Source organism: Tachypleus tridentatus, chromosome 1 (assembly GCF_004210375.1).
Source record: "Tachypleus tridentatus isolate NWPU-2018 chromosome 1, ASM421037v1, whole genome shotgun sequence".
Lineage (NCBI taxonomy): Eukaryota > Metazoa > Arthropoda > Merostomata > Xiphosura > Limulidae > Tachypleus > Tachypleus tridentatus.
In genome coordinates, this window is record NC_134825.1 from 147641633 (window position 1) to 147660002 (window position 18370).

Consider the following 18370-nt stretch of genomic DNA (forward strand, 5'->3'; position numbering starts at 1 on the left):
CTCAAATTTCTCACTCAGACGAAAATAACAACGTAAGTCATGTCTCTCTCACAATAACTGCAAAGAGTCCTTACTCATACCACATATTAATTTCTTAAACCATAACTAAATACACCAAAGTATTATTTTTTGAGTCATAATATTAAGACAAATTTGGTTTCACATAATAAGGTTCAGAAGTGTTAAAGTGGATTTATAGAACCATAGTTACTAATCTATAAAAATAATCTATAGAACAGTGTGCTATTTTAATCTCTGAAAACTCTATTACTTAAGCTTGTCTACAGAAAACCTTGGTGAGCTACACGAGCTAAAGTTTAAAAATGAATAGTGCAAAAAAATAAAATGTTTACCTTCCCAAGTGGATTATGTGGAGTGTTCACAATGATAATTTTAGTTTTGTTTGTAAATTTTGAAGCAAACTCTTCAGGATCTAGCACCCAATCTGCACTAGATATAAAACCATGAGATTTCTGCAAAATATAATATACACTCTTATTAGGCAAACAAGACTCGTTTATACAACACTCACAATTTCTCTCATCAAAACTGCATATAGAAAAAAATTATTTGAAATATATGGCAATTCTGAAACAATTAAAGATAAACAAGAAAAAGGTTATGTTGTGTCATCTTACAGTTAAAGCACAGCCAGATTTTTAACTGATCTTTTCAAACAAAATATATATTTTGTGTATGTGCATGCAGGTTTAGAATCATATGAAGTGAAAACTTGCCATAAATTAACTTTCTATATGTACCTTTAGAAAAACAAATATAGTAACAAATTCATTTTCATTGATGGACATCTGTGTTTAAGAAAAAAGCACTGAAAATTATCTCATTTAACATGCTATACAAGCATTAAATTCTAAAATACCTGTAAAGTTGTTCTCACTAAACAGTTTTTACTTTGTAAAATTCGATAATGGACATTAACATATTAAATCACAGTTGATATTTTCAAAAATAAACTGGATCATGCAACACTAGTTTGGAATATAGTTGTCATCTTTCTAATGTACATTACAGTAACTTAAGTACAACTATCATGCATATGATATCAGTTCCTGCCTTTTAAAACATTCCATTTCATATCACATTTTACACAGCTAATTTTATGTAAATCTATACTGTACAACATTATTAATTAGTATTGGGTCATCAGAAATTAAAAGCATAACAATTAAGTTTATTACAAAATGTTAAAATAAATTATGTTTTCTACATTTTACAAACTGTAATTTGTTCTTCAAAGAATACTCTTAAAATCATAGCCCCATAAAACTGCTAACTGTGCACAAGTCAACATGTTTCTAAACTAAAAATATATTTCTGATATGCCACTAGTTTTGAGCTGACCCCCACCAAAAATTCACATGATTAACATGAACTGCACTAGTGTATGAAGATATCACCACGTAACAAAAGCCCTCCATCAGTAGAAAGGTAACCCAATCTCCATGCACAGTAACTCCAATTAATCACTTGCACTCAAAATAAATCAATCTTTAATGAATGAAGAAGAAAGTAACTGGAAGTGGGGAGGTTGAGAAGAAAAATATGTATCAGAAATACATTTTCAGATCAGGAAAATGGTAACTTCTGATAGGATACCTCCCATTTGGATAACAAAGTAGCTAGAATACTACAATGAATTGGTGGAGGGAGATTTATAAACCTAGATGAGGTAGCTTCAAAAAGTACCTGATGTGGAAAACCCATCCAGTGTGACACCCAATGACAGAGGTGCTCATAATGACACACCTATGGGAGATTGCATATTGTCTCAACCAGGGTATACACATCACCAAGAATGTAGAGGGAGGGAAGGTAAATGAGCCCTACGTGTTGCAGAAATTGGTAGAATATGAACACGACCACCTGAGCACTTGCATACAAGTGGTTAGCAAACTAATATGTACAGTACAGTACAGTTAGGGCACAATCAGACCATACAAAGTTTACTCATCTCTTCTCAACTGGTAAACACACTGAAGCTGCAGAAGGAGGGTACATTTGTTGTGTGAGGGGTGACCTGTACTTCTCTGACAGTGCTACCCACTCCCCACTTCTCACCATACTGTACTGAGCCCACTGCCAAAAGTTCACTGCCCAACAGCTATGAAAAGGTAAGTAGCAAAGGTCTCCTGTGTTCCACTTGAAGAAGGAGTGGGTAGAAATCACACTGACAAGTTCCAGAGAAAGGCTTGGATTCCATCTGGCCTCTGGCTAAAAATTTATTTTACTGGAGACAGTATAATGGAAAATATCAAATTTAAAAGCTGACAATCATAAGCTATTTATCTGTTATCACCCTTTTCCAAATACAAGTTCATGGAATGGTATAGTCTAGATTTCATAATTGAGTAATATTGTTTACCACGAGGATACCTTAAGAGGTCTTATGGAATACCACATCTCAACAGTGAATACTAGCATAATAAAGGCAGATGGAGTAGATGCTTTTCATTACCTCTGACTCAATACAAATTTTGGAAAATAAGTCACACTTGGGAGCAACACCAGCCATATGGTAGGATCCTTTTAGGCAGAAACAGAAAAAAACATAGAAAATATATTTGCACAACTTAGAAACTGTGTGCTGTTTGAAGAATGATGACTGGCAGGAGTCAAAAGTCTGCAGGAGATAAAAAAAAAAACAGATGATGCTTATTGTGAATGACAAATGTATGACAAGATCTCCACATGAGAGCCTGGAAGATCTCATCCAAGGGTTGGTGAAAATAAAAAGCAAAAGAGAAAGACAGGTGATGAATCCAATGCAAGTAAAGTTAAAATGTTCTGCGAGCATCACTAACCAAAAAATAATATAAAAACTGGGTAATTTGACAGAGCAATCCAGTAAAAGATGAGAAATCTGTGGTTGAATAACAGTCCTAGAATAGAAACAAACAATGATGAGAACCTGAAAGGAAGAAGTGCATGTCAAGTAACACTAAATAGCCTGAACTGAACAAAGAGGTTGACCCTTATCTGTAAGAACACAGAAGTGAGAACAGGAGGAAGGGAGAGAGGAGAAAGAGCAATCACTCTCCTGAGCAGCTGAAGTCTTATGAAGAAAAGACGGGTACAGGCAGAGAAGTAGGTACTGTGAATAAGTATATAAGAAACATTGATGGTAGACTTATGAACAACAATGGACATAAGAAAGAAGAAGAAAAGATGCCTTAAGATAAGATGGTGCAAGATGCAACAAACTAACATCTTGAATACAGAATGTGCAAGTTGAAAAACACACTCAAAAGTATTACATATTGTTTAATTTGAGAGAGGACATGGAAAGCTGAACAAATCATTCCAGCTGAGTAGCTTCTTGCAGAAGTAGAGAGGTGTGGGAGAATGATTCCTCCAAAAATAGAGCTAGAAAAACCCATAATCCATATAGAAATGGAATCTCATCTCCAGACTGTGAAGGTGTTGAGTGAGCATCCTCATGACCTGAGTAAAGACAAAAGAAGCTGATGTTATGCTGAAGAAAAGAGAACTAAAAGGCTAGACTTTGATGAACATATTTCAGAAAATGTTTTGTGTGATGGGACAATCACGATATGTAGTAAATCATCTAATATACCAGCCTTGCTAATTCACAGTCCAAATGAAAAAGAACACCAGAAATAAAATAAAACTTCCATTCAGATCCTCAAAATAACCAGAAATTGGTTGTGTAGAGGAAAGGCAAGAGTGAACCCCAGAGTACGAGTGTATACCCTTTTAATGACATTTTTGGCCAAAAGATCCAAGATCAAGTTCTTTAGACTTTGAAGATAGTGGTGTCTGAAGGAAAAGGAAAGATATGAGAAATGGAGAAACAGACTGTGGGTGAGAATGTGAGAAACCATTTGTTGGCTGAGAAATTAGTCTAAAGAAAGGTAAAGTGAGACAGATGGGCATCCACTAAGTTCTACCAAACAGGACAGTGTTAGAGAGGAGAGAATAAACCTCACCATCAAACCCTCTGGAGAATGATGTGCTGGCTCAAACATGAGGTGGAAGGATAAGAAGCAAGACAGGAACATGTTAAGAAAGATGCATAAGCTCAAAAACAATGTATTAAATATCAAAACAGAAGACAAGAGGTCTGCTCCCCTAAAAACATAAAAGATACCCCAAAGATAAAAAATAAAAAAAAGAGAAGGAAGAATAACTATAAGCCATAACAGTAAAGTCAAAAATGTAATTTCAGATGTGTAGTTTTTTTTTTAAGAAAGGAACCATAATATCAGGCAAAGGAGGAAAGATAAAATAATTCCAAACATTGGTGTCATGAAGTAAAGAAAGGGATGGGTCAAAAGTGAAAGGAAGATATCTTAGGACTGTCCTTGACAAGTGAAGTGGTATTCAAAGCAAATCCTGTGGGGAGGGTAATAGCTGGTCATTCTCCAACTGAGGTGAAAAATGTTAATGACAGTGATGTGGAAGCCCATCATATGCAAGGGAACTAACAATGCATTGTACAATGGCTGTAATATCTTCAACAACCAACAAGCCTCCAGAAGTCATACCAGAAAATGGTCTTGTGTTTGAAATATCGTCATTGTCACAGGGCAGTAGAAGACACCATCACTTGAGAATTCAAGAAAGTAATGCTTTTGAAACAACAGGTAATTTAAAATGAACCATAAGTTTTGTTAACAACTACTAATGCAAGACAATGCTAAAAAAGGGCATTATTTTGACCAAATGTAATTAAGGACCTCCACTACATATGGAAGTTACATCACAGTTCAAGGTAATCATGTAAAATTTAAGTTAGCTCAAGGCCATGGACATCTGCAGAAATTATTCCATGGAATGTTAATGTTTTCTTGTAGGGGAGAAAAGTAGTGTAAAATTGTGAATTTAATAAAATAATTTATATACATATGTTGAATGAATAAAGAATGAATTATGTTTCTAATTTTCCAGATGGGGCAAGTGCTCTCCCTTGTTTTCAAGTTGTAATAATTTTCAAAATGATTCATTTCTTACTGCTTTATTGTAAAAGTGTAAACAGAAAAAAAAATTACAGAAATATGACTATTCAAAATTGTATGAGTGAATGCAAAGGAAAATGTATCAAAGTATGTCAACCACACTATATCTGCCACATCTAGTGCTGATGAGGCCAATACCAGAGTTCATCATGTCAGCTTGGACATGACACATATAGAAATGGTCCAAATCCTAGTCTGTAAATAAGATAAAGCAAGTGAATTGTAATTATTATCAATTATAACCCATATGTCCTACACATAATTCAGTTGAAAATGTTTACTATATAAAAAAATGTGATGGCAAGATAATTTTTTTCTTATCTGTTCTAAAACAACTGGGAGACTCAAAGTACCATACACACCCCAAATTATCCTTCAGGCAACATAAATTACCCTCAGAGTCTTGAATTTTATCTTGGTGATGTTATTTTTCTATCATCTTTATATGTCAGTATTTTATTACAAACATCTTTTTGGTCTCTTCTATTCAGTCACACAGAATGTTAAATATTCAAAATAGAGTCCAAGCATCTTAGACACTTATCAGTAAGCATATGTTTGTCTGGGTCAAGTTATAACACAATACATTACAAGTAACTACATATTTCATCATGCAATGTCTTTGATGACTGTTTAATCTGTAAAGATTTGTCTTTTTCATATATATACTAATAATATATGTAATAAATGGGATAATAAATGTAAAATATTAACATTTCATATGCTTAAAAGTTTAATATCAAGGTACTATTGCCACTCCTTGATTATTTTAAATTATGGTGGTGTGGTTCTTTACCAAATTTGATCACAAATACAAGATATTCTCACTTGGAGTTATATTAATGTAAACATGTCCTGCCATCAGATTATATAATTAACTGTACATGAAATCAAGAGTCTCTTATTAGAGAAAACACTTTTTCACATTGTTGGACTGTAAAAAATAGCATGTGACACAACAGTAAGAGGAAAAACTCCTTATAAGAACACAAAAAGAAAAATGAATTTTACTTTGTAGATTGAGGTAAGTAGAAAACCATTATGACAATGCTTTCAAAAGTGACAGTTTGTTTTGTTTTTATTATTTAAATTACTGTTTCCTATGACTAAAGAGATCTTAAAACTTACTGGATGAAGTGGTACAAAAACAGGAATACCACCAGCCATTTTAATCGCTGGTTCATAAAAATCAAAACACGGTTCAATAATAACGACCTGGAAATGAAATAAATAAATAAGTTATTTAATAAAACTTAATAAGACTTGCAAACAAATCTAAATAAAACTGCTTTACTCTAAAAATATACTTTACTTTTAATCACCATCTGTAAATAAACATATGTGTAATGTTGATTTATGATTAAACATTATGTTTTACCTTATAGTTTCCTCTACGAAAAATCTCAAGTCCAAGTGAAAAATTTTTAAGTGACAATATGTACTTTTAGTTTCCAAAGTAAAAACAAATTTGTTTCATAAAGTAATGAATAAAACAAGCACTTCTATCCAAAACAACTTGTTTCTGATTATATATTGTTTATAAGATCATTTAATTAGCTGGATTTGCAATCAAGCAAATCCTCAATCAAAAATTGTTAAACTACAGAAATTAAATTTTATATATAGAGAGAGTTAATCACACATTATAAGACGTTGCTGTATATGTTAATGCAATGGTGTAACACCAGGAGTCATATGTTTAACACCTATAGTATATATCTGGTTCACAGTGAACATCCAACCATGATGTTAGGGTAGACTAATATATATGAACATGAACAACATTTAAAAAAAAAATATACAGTATTTGTTTAGCAAGACTATTAAAAAGGTCAAGTCAAAATAAGTTTTGAAAACAATCTTTAATATCTACTTTGAAAGCAGTAAAACTTTTAGAGTAGAAAATTAAGGAAGACAGTGGGATCTAAAATTAAACACCAGTCTCAAAATGAAAATTATGGTTTGGAAATAGAACTTGGTGATATCTCCTGCCTCCTTAACGTAATAATGAATAAGGATAAAAAGTTGATGAAAGCTTATAAAAAAAAGGCTTATAAGCTTCAACTATGCCCAAAACTTGTTAGCAGTTTTCATGAGCCAAAGAAAATGGAACCAAAGCAAACTCACTTTACCATACACACTTTTCCTACTTTTCAGTGTAACTCTAGTAAATATTTGTGCTTTATGTTTGATTAAATATGGTCTTGGAAATAGATTCTACACTTGTTGATTATCTACAGAAAGTGTGTTAATTGACATACATTGTCTAAGATTGATCTCACCATTTTTGAGCAGAAGTTTGTCACAGTTGAAATTTTAGTATCACACAATAGTACAGAAGGTTAAGTATATATACATATTATGGAAGAAGTAGAATCAAAAACCTGGAATATTGTTCTAATAAGGTGTGATTAACATTCAGTACTGAGGAACCTGTTTAACTCAAAGGACAAGTAACTCATTTCTTTATATCTGTAGGAATTGTCTCAATATATTTACTTCTAATAATACAAAGATTTGTTAGCAAACATATATATTATTTAAAAAATGTAATAATTTTTAAACAAGTTTTATTGAAATGTTATGCAAGTAAAAGATAAATCATGAACTCTTCTACATCTATTACTTGGGTCAGCAAAAGTGTTTTTAAAACACTGTTGAACTTAACTTTTCCATCAAAATACTTAGAATTGCCATTCATCAAGAACATCACTTTAAGACATTTTATAGGCTAATATGTAAAAAAGTGAAGATCTGTCACCTTCACTTCATTATTAATTTCTCAATATATTGAGAATCAGTAAAATCTTGTCATCAAAAATGGCAAAAAGAACATGTTTTAAAATACAGCTCATTCAATAAGAAATTTGTGTCTAACAACTATTTATAAAAACAAATAAAAGCTAAAGATACAATTTCAAACTTAAGCTAATCTCCTTAACTTAAATTATATGACAGCATTAACCTCTAAAACAATACATGTGTATACATATTTTACTTTAGATAAAATACCTCATCTCCAGGATTAACAAAAGCCATAACAGTGCAATACATTGCTTCATCAGCTCCAATAGTGACTAAAATTTCATTTAGTGGGTCCAGTTCACGACCAAGCAGATTTGAATACAATTTACTTAAAGCATTTACTAACCGTGGATGGCCCTGTAAAACATTATAAAAAAGACAAATAACAAATTCACTGTAGTAAAGTATAAAATGAGTAAAATAACATTATCATCTTTGATAATTATAGAGTGAAAAGAGTTTTAATACATACTGTAATCAAATATATCACAAAAAGCAGATTTTACCTTAAAAAACCTGGTGCACTTGAGCACCCACAAAATTTATTCTTTGTGGGAGCAAGCCCATAATCTGCAAACACAAGGAGCATCACCATTTGCTTAAACTAGCAAAGAAAAATTATATTTAACAAACTTTGACATAATATACCACATAACTTGTTTCGTTAGTAAGCTTTAGTTTTGTAATAAAAGTATTTATTCAACCTAACAAGTTAATAAATGGAAGGAGGCAGAAAAGATTCATTGTAAGTTACCTGTAACAGAAAAATGTACTAAAAAAGATACACATCTAATTTATGCTGAACAAGTTAAAAGTAATATTTTAAAACTGTCTTAATATTTTAACATTATGCATTCCTTAAAATATAATCCAAAGGTTAATGTATAAACTATTATTTTTTTCCAAATAAGTGAAATGTTAAACTTTATTTAATGACATATTACAAATTATTTTATTGTGGAATTTTAATGTTTTAGTCAATAGTATTAAACACTTATTCACATTTCATACTACTAATTGAAAACACAAAAGATATGCAATTCTGTGTGCACCCTAATTTTGTACCCAATTAATTGCACCCTTCTGTACGACCAAATAAACTATCTCATTATGTAACACTGATATAAGGATAAAAGTAATTGTGTACAGTACATGTCTTAACTTTTGAGTTTTCAAAACACATGGGGAAAGGTATCCAACGATCATTTTGACTAAAATAAATCTTATTAATCAGAAGGTTTATATATAATCTCACATGCATTCTGAACCACTTTGGTCAACTTTCAGAAGCAAATCATAACTTGTAAAAATAAAATAGATCTTCAAAAATCACTTGCAGCTTGTCATGTTATTAAACAGATAAACCTGATAACAATATGAGGTTAGATGAATTATTTAATCATTAATACTAAAGCTGTTTGTTTGTTTGTTTTGAATTTCGTGCCAAGCTACTCGAGGGCTATCTGCACTAGCCGTCCCTAATTTAGCAATGTAAGACTAAAGGGAAGGCAGCTAGTCATCACCACCCACTGCCAACTCTTGGGCTACTCTTTTACCAATGAATAGTGGGATTAACCGTAACATTACAACACCCCCACAGCTGAAAGGGCAGACATGTTTGGTGCGACCAGGAATCGAACCCGCGACCCTCGGATTACAAGTCAAATGCCTTAACACACTTGGCCATGCTGGGCCTAAAGCCTTTTGAACATATGCCCAATTAATTTGTAAAGCCAAGCGACATGTAAAATCAGTTATAGCTTTTTCCTTGAACATATTAGATAGTTATAAGTTGAAGTCTAATAAAAATTAAAATGATGCTAACAATAAAATGCAGAATGTGTTTATTTCACATTAAATTTAAACATGTTTTGTAACTATGCCTGGAAAAGTAATTTTTTGAAAGATTGCCATCTACAGAGAACTTTCAACCACGAGAACATTTTAAAAGCCTATAAAATACTAAAATATTAAACTTATAAAGAAAGTACAAAAGTTCTGAGTGAAAGCATCCCTGAAGTAATGTACTCATTCACTCTTTCGGTTAAGCAAGGCCCCCACTAGTACAGTGATAAGTCTATGGATTTGCAATGCTAAAATCAGGAGTTCAATTCCCCTCGGTGAACTCAGCAGATAATCTGATGTGCCTTTGCTATAAAAAAACAAACACACAGTTAAGCAATGGAAATATCAAAGAAAGGATTACAAACAGTAGGAAAAAATTCATATATACTACTTATAAATGTCTTCCATTTTCTTAGCAGGTTTTATTGATATTGATCAAAAGAAAAAATACAGTAGTTTCTAAAATACCTAGGAATATAGAAAAAGATTCAACACTGTGCAACATGCATATGAAGTAACATGCATAAATTTAGTGTTGTAGCAGATTTACACTTAATCATACACATTATGAACTTGGAAAATAGTTTAACATATAGTATAAGTCAATTCAAAAGCAAATCACATAACTCAGTGTGAATAATAATAATTAATATTGTAAACACTAAACTAAATAAATTAAAATCTACTAAACTAGCAAATATTCCAGAGCAACAATCCACTAACTGTCCAACTCAAAACTCTTTGAATGCACTTAGTAATACAGTTTTTTAAACACTAGTCTCATGGCTATTCAAACAACTGCATGTGATTTAAGAAACAATTAGAGTAATTGGACCTTAGTCTTCTATGGTATAAACTAGACAGAAAAGTGTAAAAATATGTAAAATTCAAGTTTTTTTTCACTGCACAGTTTATTCCTGGTAAAATTACTTTTATGGTAAACATATCTACTTTCAATTCAAAAGCAATCTAACTTGTCCGTTAAGATGCAATTAAACAAAAGTTAACATTTTCTTAATTCAAAAATGTATTTCCAATAATAGTTACCTCTTCTCACACTTATATCTATTACTTAACTGCTAGGATTTTCTTCTTTGACCATCTAAACATAGGTATAAATTCTCTCTTACTTACCCCAGTCAATGCCCTTGGTGATATTTATCTTGTGACACTCTCCACCTACATTGATGTGTCATTTATCTTGATACTGTATATAAACACCTCATTCAGATAATGTCGTCAGGTTTTTGAAACTGACTCAATCCCAGTCTCTAACACCAACTCTCAGTTGAGAAACAATGTCAGTAAAGTGTAAGAGAGGTAAGTATTATTGGGAATACATTTTTAGTTTAATAAAATGTTAACTTCCAGTACATACTTACCTCCACTGACTCCCACATTGATAAGGTAGAGGAAAATGATTCTACCTGGCAGTGAAAGGCTAAATCATGAATTTCCAACAACCATATCAGATAAGTCATAACTATTCTTCCATATAACTGAGAAGTAAAACCTCCCTGCAGGTTCAGAAGCAACAGAGGAAAGATTCAAAACATCACATAGTCAATAAAATTACTAAATAAAACAAATTGAAGAAAACTTATTCTAAAGTGGCTTCCTTTTTGTATTTATTTCTCTTAAAGACCATGTTGATTGCCAATGATTGGAACAAAATTTGATAAAGTAAGTTTGTTTTATTACAGCAAAGCAACACTGGACTGTCTGTTGTGTCCATTATAGAAAATTAAACCCCACATCTGTGTTGCAAGTGTGTCCGCAGGGGGCTTGAAAGTCAACAAACTAAAAGAAGCCACAGGAAAAAGTAAAAATAAATTCTCTCCAGACCATGTCAATTGCAGCCTCAGTGCCCCCTTTAAGAACACCACATATTGAATATACGACTTCATTTCACTACAAATAAGTTCACTGACAGTCTCAACTAAGATAGGAGAGGCCCAATTTCCCACCATGTTGAAAATAATAATCCAGGAATTCATACCATAAATCAGCTTGCAAATCAGTAAATATTATTTTTTAAGAAAATGAACTTGGTAAAACAGTATGTTTGTTTCAGTTTAATAGATATATATATATGGAAATGCATATGTGTTTTGCAAAATTCTCATCTGTTTTTTAAATTTGTAGGAGATTCTTGAGTGTATCACTTAAATACAAGTACTGATGGGCCAATTGAACTTTCTAGAACCTAACCTTAAAGGTTTTTTTAAAAATTGCAATACACAGAAAGACAGTTTAACAATATTGTTCGTTCGATACAGTCAGAATACCATATATCTCAGAAGCTATAATTGTGATAAACCCTTATTAATAAAAAAACTATAGATATTTGACCAGGAACATTTATAGAATTTGAATATTATAAACCATTTAACTTTAGTGAATTAACTTTGAATGTTAGTATTTCTATGAGGAAATGTCATCTGTAAAAAACTATCATACATTTGCTCAGTGAAGCAGCTTGCTAGCTAGCCATCAAGAAAAATGTACCAATGTATCAACAGAGAATTAATTTGCTCTTTGTGAACTGTCAATAAAAGATTCAGTTCCAGATAAGATAGAAGAATCAGTATTATATGTCAGTTTATGAAACTTTTGCATACAAATTATTATTTGTAATAATCTTTACTATAAATTGTATTGTTATTTGTGTATTAAAACATATTTGTTAAGAAAAAAAATTTTGTGTATCAATCTTGTTGTCAAATTCCATAAATTTGGTACATATTAACATTCAATTAACTTTGAATTAAAATTTCTGGCCGTTTGAAATCGTAATACGTTACACACATAAGACAATAAATCGGATATAAATTATACCTTCAATTACCACTGGAATATCTGTATTATTACCAGTGATAATGTTATTCTAAGCCTATTCTAGGAGTGCCTTTTTTTGGAGAAGCCATAATATGAGCTGTAATAAAAAAATTTGATTCAGCTGAACTGTTACATATCACTCCTACTGAGAACAGGTCTGTATTTGAAATCATTACACAACAGTTGAACAGAATTGTCTGAACTGAACCAAAACAAACTTACAATATTTTGCAAATGGCTGCCATTACTGGGTAGTGTTTTGCAATTTTTATTTTTCATATGTTCTCATAATGCTGCCTTAATATCAATATCATTTGAAGTGAGTAAAAATGTCATTGTTTGATGGAAAACAGGCAAATTAGGCCATTGACTAGTTTATTTTAGTCTACTAGAGAAGGGCCAAAGAATTTTGTGATCATTTATGATTATATTGTTTATTTATTTATTATTTAATACAAAGTAGCTAAAACACTCATACTGGGTCATATAGAGGAGCTTGGATCTAGTATCAAAACGCTTCCTCCAGGCTTAGGTTTAGGCCTATGAGCAACATTACCTTTGGCCTGGTAAATGCAGGGTAAATTTCTGAGACTTATTTTGAAGGAAAAAATAGTGTTTTTGATGTCAAAAAATTGGGCATATACTTGTTCTATGTAACAGAAACAAGTTTTTATTTATACTGTAAACTATTGTTGAAAACACAATTTCACAAAAATGTGACTTTTAGGCATAACTGGGTATAAGGTCATCTTTTAAAAATGTAAGAAATCAATCAACACACAGAAATACCTCAATGTCAACAAAATTTATTTGTAAAAATAATCACAAAAATAAACCTCTTAAAACAAAAGTAATATCATAATAATAAAAAAATATGAAATTGTCTCAAAGATCTAACAGACATTTTCTGGAAGACTTAATTTCTCTTGCACTCTTACACATGTCAATATAAACTTACATGACTTTGAGTGTACTGATTGAGAAAAACATTTGGATGTGCCAAAACATCACGTAAAGCTTTTGTAATAAACTCAGGAGCTGCAAAATCAGGAAAACCTTGTCCTAAGTTTACTGGTTTCACCTCCTGGGCAAGTTGGATCAGTTCCACCCTAGAACAAAAATCAAAGATCTTCATGATAAGTTTTCATGTGAATTATCTCCATCTCCAGATATTGAGGCTAAAGTGTCAAAAAAATTATACAGTAAGTTTTATGAATTAATGGAAGCTTCAGAGAACCATTCTTGTTGTGCTGCAGTCATTATTTATTTTCTATGAGAAACATCAAATATTATATTCATAAATAATAAACATGTCCATAAAATGAAATAGCACAGAAGAGATCTTTTATTTTCTACCAATGAACCCAAATTAACAGATTTCTTTTTTTGTTCTTCTCTACAGTACCATTATTATGCACATTAGGTTTTGTGAAAATGAAATAATATACTTAAGAATGTAGCTAATATGAAGCCATCCAACAAAACTCAAAACTCATTCACAGAATTTCCCAATATTTAGATTATTAAGCTATTGATAAATATGAAGCATGCTTTTTTTTTCAAAAAATATTTATTCTTCACTGTTCCTTAACATGACAGAAAGCAGGACACAGTAACTAGTAAGAATCTACTTTATTGTATTAAAAAAAAAAAGTTTTCAAAATTCTTAGTATATCAACTCCATCACTTATATTGTAATACTCCAGCTCTATGCATATTTGATTCAAATATTTTTACAATTATATTAATCCAGAACTTATCAAACTCTGGACATAGTTTCCAAATGCATCCCCAGTTTAATAACTAGACATTAACTAAAGTAGAAATAATCAGTGATGTCGAGAAAACTCACTTGTAGAGAAATATATATGCAAAAACGGCTCGTTTGGGTTGTGAAAATATTTTACATAGAAGAGCGAACAACGTTTCGACCTTCTTCGGTTACAGCCTCCATGATAATGAGAAAACCCACTTGTAGAGAAAAGTACAACAATTCAAGCCCATAATAAACCAATACAAAAGAACACCTTTATACCTATATTAATAAATATATCCAACATTTAAGCATGCCATCTACATTCCTACACTCAATTACACAACCCCCTTCAAACATGTGGTCAGCTATTGGTCAGTTACCTCTTTCTTTGTGAACCTGACGATGAGCGAAGAAGGCTGAAACACTGTTCGCTCCTTTACATAGAACTTTCTCTATCCTTATCAGCCGATTTTACATATATACAGCCTCCATGATTCATTGGGACCGACCAATAGGGACATAGCTGTGCACATGTCCTGAATGAAATCTATGTTGTAGAATTTAAAATGTAATGCAATGATTTATTTGTTAGCTCTCTTCTGTCTAAACCTCAAACCTTTAGTTTGGTAACTGAAGTGTAAGTTATTTCTCCATAAGTAGTAATTATCTCCTAAAGTTTAACCTGTAGCATTAGCTCATTTTTATTAAACTTTTTTTATATTTCTTCAGAAAGTTGAGGTTTAGCTGTACAGTAAATGCTAACCATCATCCCATGCACACGTTTTTTTATTGGAAGTTTAAATAAAGATTATTTAATCATGATTTTGTACATTCTTTCTGAAACTGTCAGATAGAGAACTCAAAATTACTTTGCAATAAATATCTTGTTGAACCTCCTAAGGGAAATTAGTTTCACCTGAAAATATCACAGTGGCTTCTTATTGCCTTATTGGTACAATCACTTCATTCCTTGCCATATCACAGGATATCTGTCTATGGTTCAAGTTAGAAAACTATACAGATATCTGTTAATTGAGTTTCATTACTGTTAGTGAGCAATTTTATTACAGTTAACATATTCCTACTGTTTTAACACTATTTCATGAATCTGGTCTGAGTGCTATATTATGTGATATTAAAGTGATCAGGAGATAACTGTTATCTTACCCAGGTTTTGTACAGTTGTATTTTTACATTGTGTCATGTTTAAGTAGAATGTAAAAGTAATACTGTAAACACTTAACAGTTCAAATTGCACGTCTCTGGGATTACAGAGAGGCTTAGGAGTAACCTTTTAGTAGTGAGACTTAGGTCCAAGGGACCAATTTTAAATAATAAATTTATGGAAAGAGGCTCCAGAGATAACTTTGGTCAGTTTTGTTTTTTGGAAAGGAAGTTCAGAAATATGTTGGCTATGCCTTATGCTGTATCCATTTGTGTAAAAAACTTTGGAGTTGCAAAAATAATCTCCTGAAATTAAATATCTATATTAAGTTGAAATTATAGTAATATGTTTTGTTGTCTGTTCCAAGTGTTTTGAGTTTGTGTTGATTTATGCAACAACAAGAATAGAGAATTGAGTACTGTTATTCAAAACCAAAACCAAAATGAAGCAGTTTGTACAATGTGAGATGTACCATGTATAAAGAATATACTTGTTAATGTTTAATAACTAAGTTAGTGGTGCATCTAGAAAATATTTCCAGGGTTGTACAAAATTCATGTAATTTGGTATTAATATACTTGTAAGAAATATTTTTCAGCATTATTATTTTCAGTTAGATATGACTAAAGTTCTAAATGTAGTATGCAAAAACCTACATATCTCATTCTCTTGTAGTGTTTATTTTGTATTTACAAAATTAGAAAACATTTAAAAATTAGTCAGTTATAACTTGCTAACCTTGATTAAGGTCATGTTTTTCTTTAACCCTGAATATTAGTTTATGTAGCATATTTGAGCTATGGAAGTTAACTACTGTTTGATAGGATAGTTACAGTTGGCCCTAGAGTTGCTTATGCATGTGAGATTATCCCATGAATTGACACTTGAAAAAAGCACATTTTCAAATATTTGTAGTCCAATTGTATATTTGACCAAATACAAAAAGAATGTGACCTCTAATAGCTGTGACAATATTTCAGTCATATTCATTTTTGTTTAAGAGGGATCAAAGGGCATTCTTGAAGTTTGTTAGCCTTTCTTTATTTTGTTTTTTTTTATTTATATAAAGTTTATCTACTTCATTTCTAATTTCAAATTGAACAATAAATTATCCTCTGCTTGTAAAAACACTTACTCAGTAGTGTATATTTTTGATCAAACTTCACACTACTATCTGTAGCAAATCACCATGTTAGTTATTTAATGTACTAGGCTCATAAGTCTCTTGTTATTGTGAAAATCAAGAAACTGTGTCTTGATTAATCCTTGAAATACCACAGCTCTTCTACCAATTGAGACAAGTTTTGCTACCATCAATCAGGGTTCAGTTGCTGCAAAATATATAGTTAGTGTTTCCTCTGAACTGTTTCTTTCTTGTGATTCTTGTGGAATACCATCTAAGAGATATTTTGTGATCTGGTTTAAGTTATGTCAGATTATAGAGAACTGAACTGATCTGAGTTTGAGATCAGAAAAGTTTTCAATTGAAATCTAAGTGTAGGTGTTTCAGAGCTATATGTATAACACAATGTCACGTTTCTTTGAAGCCTTATACTCTACTTTTTCATGGAAGGCAAATCGTGGACTTGGTTCAAGGTGCATCTCAAGGTACTTGACTTTTTTTTTTTAACATTTGAAACCTCTTTGTTTTGGATTATTCAGAAGCTAATTCAGATCAACAAATGACAGAAAAAAAACATATCCACATCATCAATGAAACAATCACCGATTTTCTCATCATCATGGAGGCTGTAACCTCAGGATATCACCTGACCTACCACAGTAGGTCACATTTGTCTACTTTCTTGCATTGTGTGCAGAATTACAGAACTGTTCTCATGGGAAGAACAAATATTACTTTCAAAGCATAATAAATAAATTAAATAAATACAAAATAATATTACATCAAAGTAAGAAGGTATAAATGTTTGATAAATTTATACACCACAACACTACATACTAGACAAATCTTAAAATATCTAAACTCTAGTTTCTTACCAAACATTTTCTTGCATTCCTTTGAGACGGTCTGCTGCAACGTGACTTGTTCTTGAAGACTAAAATGAATATTAAATTAAAAAATATTAATAAAATATTTTAACAAGAAGTTTATATAAAACAGATAATTATATAAAATAAAAAATCATCAAAGTTTCTTAATCAAAAACTTTTCTAATTTAAACATCTTCCAAAGTCACTTCAAACTTAACAACTTCCTAGCTTCCTGTGTCCTTAAGAGAATTCCAAGATCAAGAGTTAAGTAGGGACACATTGACCAGACTTTTTCCTGATGAAAGACAATACAAGACTGAAGACAATGCATCAATATATCAAAATTATCTTTTCTAATATAAAACTTCTTACAGCTTGTTCCATTTACTGTTTTTTCATGAACCATAAATAAAAACATAGCAACTTATACTATTATTTTGTTATCTCACAGTGTATTTTCATGACAAAATAATTACTGTATGTATATTGAATGTACTTGTATATCTATCCAAATCATAAGCAGACATAAATAGCACAGCAATTCTTTCTTTTGAAAACCTTTACTATGCAATGTCTGTATAGCCAAATTCAGTGACTTGCACTATACCATGTGGGATGCCAAATCCATAAAAGGAACAGACTCAGCCAAATACAAAACTGAAATGCTGATTTTCTTTACCATAACTTTATTTATTTTTTATGTTATATAAGTAATAATTTCTTTAATCACTGAACTATTTGATTTTTCTACTAGTTCTACTCTTCATATAAATGGAACACTTTTTTAAAATACAGTTGTTTGATATGAAAAGCATGATCCCAAACTTTTAATCAAGTTAAATAAGTGAAACTATACATACAGTTACCTACATATACCAACACTTATATACGTTTCTTTTTACTTGTACGTTTGCTTTTCTTAATTTCGTGCAAAGCTACACGAGAGCTATCTGCGCTAGCCGCCCATAATTT

The 18370-nt window shown here is 31.3% G+C and overlaps 1 protein-coding gene and 1 long non-coding RNA gene across 6 annotated transcripts in view; one reads left to right on the forward strand and one right to left on the reverse strand.

The window, feature by feature from the left end:
• LOC143226515 (uncharacterized) overlaps nucleotides 1-18370 on the forward strand; it is a 67676-nt gene that overhangs the window by 47268 nt on the left and 2038 nt on the right. The window contains exon 3 of one of the 4 annotated variants that reach the window (XR_013014655.1): nucleotides 16954-17014. The exons of 1 other annotated variant lie outside the window; for it this stretch is intronic. This is a non-coding gene — a long non-coding RNA (uncharacterized LOC143226515). Of the gene's footprint in view, nucleotides 1-6382; nucleotides 6461-11350; nucleotides 12439-16953; nucleotides 17015-18370 lie in introns of those variants that run through there. 2 more of the 4 variants (XR_013014659.1, XR_013014661.1) reach the window with 2 other exon arrangements.
• LOC143226504 (kynurenine aminotransferase-like) overlaps nucleotides 1-18370 on the reverse strand; it is a 44941-nt gene that overhangs the window by 25790 nt on the left and 781 nt on the right. For both annotated transcript variants that reach the window (XM_076457535.1, XM_076457542.1), the window contains exons 2-6: nucleotides 17405-17463; nucleotides 13444-13594; nucleotides 8010-8159; nucleotides 6126-6212; nucleotides 354-473 (exon numbers count right to left, since the gene is read on the reverse strand). In XM_076457535.1, the coding sequence (XP_076313650.1) occupies nucleotides 354-473; nucleotides 6126-6212; nucleotides 8010-8159; nucleotides 13444-13594; nucleotides 17405-17463 (567 nt within the window). The remainder of the gene's footprint in view (nucleotides 1-353; nucleotides 474-6125; nucleotides 6213-8009; nucleotides 8160-13443; nucleotides 13595-17404; nucleotides 17464-18370) is intronic.